Source organism: Aegilops tauschii, chromosome 4 (genome assembly GCF_002575655.3).
Source record: "Aegilops tauschii subsp. strangulata cultivar AL8/78 chromosome 4, Aet v6.0, whole genome shotgun sequence".
NCBI lineage: Eukaryota > Viridiplantae > Streptophyta > Magnoliopsida > Poales > Poaceae > Aegilops > Aegilops tauschii.
Genome location: NC_053038.3, coordinates 356151062 through 356153937, shown reverse-complemented (window position 1 = coordinate 356153937; position 2876 = coordinate 356151062). Strand labels below are relative to the sequence as shown.

General features: G+C 47.5%; 1 protein-coding gene across 1 annotated transcript; it reads left to right on the top strand.

Annotated features, from left to right (window-relative positions):
* The first annotated feature begins 320 nt into the window (after positions 1-320).
* LOC109780258 (cytochrome P450 CYP72A616) lies at positions 321-2583 on the top strand. Its single transcript, XM_020338848.4, has 4 exons — positions 321-906; positions 1004-1251; positions 1503-1887; positions 2003-2583. The coding sequence occupies exons 1-4, from the start codon at positions 376-378 to the stop codon at positions 2426-2428; spliced, it is 1590 nt and encodes a 529-aa protein (XP_020194437.1). The 5' UTR covers positions 321-375; the 3' UTR covers positions 2429-2583.
* Positions 2584-2876: the final 293 nt, after the last annotated feature.

The window sequence follows — 2876 nt, the reverse complement described above, 5'->3', positions numbered from 1 at the left end:
ATAAATTTAGCTGGCAAACATAACAATTTCGTGCCATGATAATGAACTGAGGCAGATTCAGGTCAAAGGTGCCAATCATGGAACGTGAATCTAATTTGGCTCCGTGGCAAGCACGGTGATGGGTAGAATGGTTTGTGTGTCTTTTCGCCATAGCACCAAGTCAAAGTCCAGATGAGACTGCGACAGCTTTGGTATTGTCGTATTGATAGTGAAGGTGATAGCATTATTCTCTTGCTAGTCAAATGATGTTGATGGCGCACATGTGCAGCTCCATCCATCTATATATATAACCTCATGCCTATACCGTGCATTATGTGCAGCATCACATCAGCTTCCATTACTGGGTTTCTTCGCCCGAGTCGAGACTTGAGAGCTATGGTTCTTGGAGCGTTCTTTGCAACTGCAGCCTCGGTGCCATGGAGACGGAGCCTCCTCCTGCTCCCGACCCTTGCGCTCCTGTGGCAGCTCTGCCGGTTGCTGCACCGGCTGTGGTGGCGGCCGCGGTGCCTCGAGCGGGAGCTCCGGTCCAAGGGCCTCCGCGGCACGTCCTACCGCTTCCTCACCGGCGACCTCAGGGAACAGGGCCGGCGGAACAAGGACGCCTGGTCGAGGCCGCTGCCGCTGCGGTGCCACGACATCGCCCCTCGCGTGGCACCACTCCTCTGCGATTCCGTCCGGGAGCACGGCAAGGTGAGCCTCTCGTGGTTCGGCCCGATCCCCAAGGTAACCATCGCCGACCCCGAGCTTGCCAAGAGCGTGCTGTCCGACAAGTCCGGGCACTTCGAGAAGCCCAAGTTCCCGGCGCTGTGGAAGCTGCTCGCCAACGGCCTCTTGAACCACGAGGGCGAGAAGTGGGTCAAGCACCGGCGGCTCCTCAACCCTGCCTTCCATCTGGAGAAGATCAAGGTACCAGTCTCAGTTTCAGTTTCAGTTTCAGTGCATATTCTCCGAGAACCATTTACTGCTATACAATTGACATGTGGAATGGAATACGACTCTGCAGTGCATGCTGCCAGAGTTTTCGGCGTGCTGCGAAGAGTTGGTGGGCAGATGGACGGAGTCCATCGGCTCCAGTGGAGGTATGCACGAGCTGGATATTTGGCCAGAGCTCAAAAACCTGGCCGGAGATGTCATTTCCCGCACCGCATTCGGCAGCAGCTACCTTGAAGGAATGAAGATATTTCAGCTGCAAACCGAGCAAGCAGAGCGCCTCATCGCAAACATTCGGAGGATTCTTATTCCCGGCTACTTGTGAGTTACTACCAACTGAATTTACAGTTTTCTTTTTTCTTTATGCGGGGAACTGAAATTACAGTTACACTTGTACTCCCTCCGTCCGGAAATATTTGTCATCAAAATGGATAAAAGGGATGTATCTAGACATATTTTAATTCTAGATACATCTCTTTTTATTCATTTTGATGACAAGTATTTTCGGACGAAGGGAGTAATAACTTAACGAGGAACATTCTTTGTAACGGGTAGTGCATGCTATATTTCAGATCTTTGCCAACCCCAAACAATAAAAGGATGTATCAGGTCAACAACGAGGTTGAATCGATTCTACACGGTTTAATTGCGAAAAGAACTAAAGCGATCAAGGAAGGAGAAAGCACCAAAGATGACTTACTTGGGTTATTGCTAGAGTCAAACATGAGGCACACATATGACAATGGTCAATCCAGCATGGGGATGACAAATGAAGATGTCATCGAGGAGTGCAAGACGTTCTACTTTGCAGGAATGGAGACAACATCGGTACTACTCATGTGGACCATGATCGTTCTAAGCATGCATCCGGAGTGGCAGGACCGTGCAAGGGAGGAGGTCCTAAGTTTATTTGGGAAAAACAAACCTGGATATGAAGGTCTAAATCGACTTAAAACGGTAAATATTTAATTGCCAGAAGTACTTCATTTTTTGATCCTTTATATGATGACACCAACTTCCCTATTGAAGGTATAAGCCCCCCTAGTCTTATATGTTTGTAATTTGCATTCAGGTGACCATGATCCTCTATGAGGTTCTTCGGTTGTATCCTCCAAGCATTCATTTTAGCCGGAAGACATGCAAGAAGGTGCTAATCGGAGACAAAAGGTACCCAGCTGGCATGATGATTGAGCTCTCCGTACTACTCATGCACCATGACCCTGACATTTGGGGAAGCGATGTGCATGAATTCAAGCCGGAGAGGTTCGCTGAGGGGATCTCCAAAGCGTCCAGGAATTCAGGCGCGTTTCTTCCATTCGGCTGGGGACCACGGATTTGCATCGGCCAGAATTTTGCGCTTGCTGAGGCCAAGATGGCGATTTGCATGATCCTTCAACGTTTCGACTTCGTGCTTGCCCCGTCCTATACTCATGCGCCATATACCGTGGTAACACTACATCCAATGCATGGCGCACAAATTAGGCTTGGACTCATATAATTCCTTTCACATTTGGTGGTGTGTGCTTTGATTTTCTTTGATAAATGTATGTGTGTGGTGTAACTGAGTGCTAAAGCTATCAGATGTAATTCAATAATGAAATCCTGGTTGTCGTAAGACGGATATGAAATATATGGTGTGTCTTATAAGAAATATCAATTTGATTACTAAATGGATTATCAGTAATAAGCCAATTAGCTTGCTTATTGGGGCTTTCTATTGCAGACGGTTTCTCAGATAACACCGTGGGCGATGAACTCAAACAACCCACACGGTTTTTAGAAAGTAGGCGTGTTGGATCAATGAAGAATCACACACGACTTCGGCCAAAGAACTGTTTGTGTTAGGCCACCTTGCACAAACGTTTGCACATAAAAAATCATGTGTGATATACATACGAACGAAAATGTTTTTCTGGGATTCACTATGTGGGATGTACATATGAACG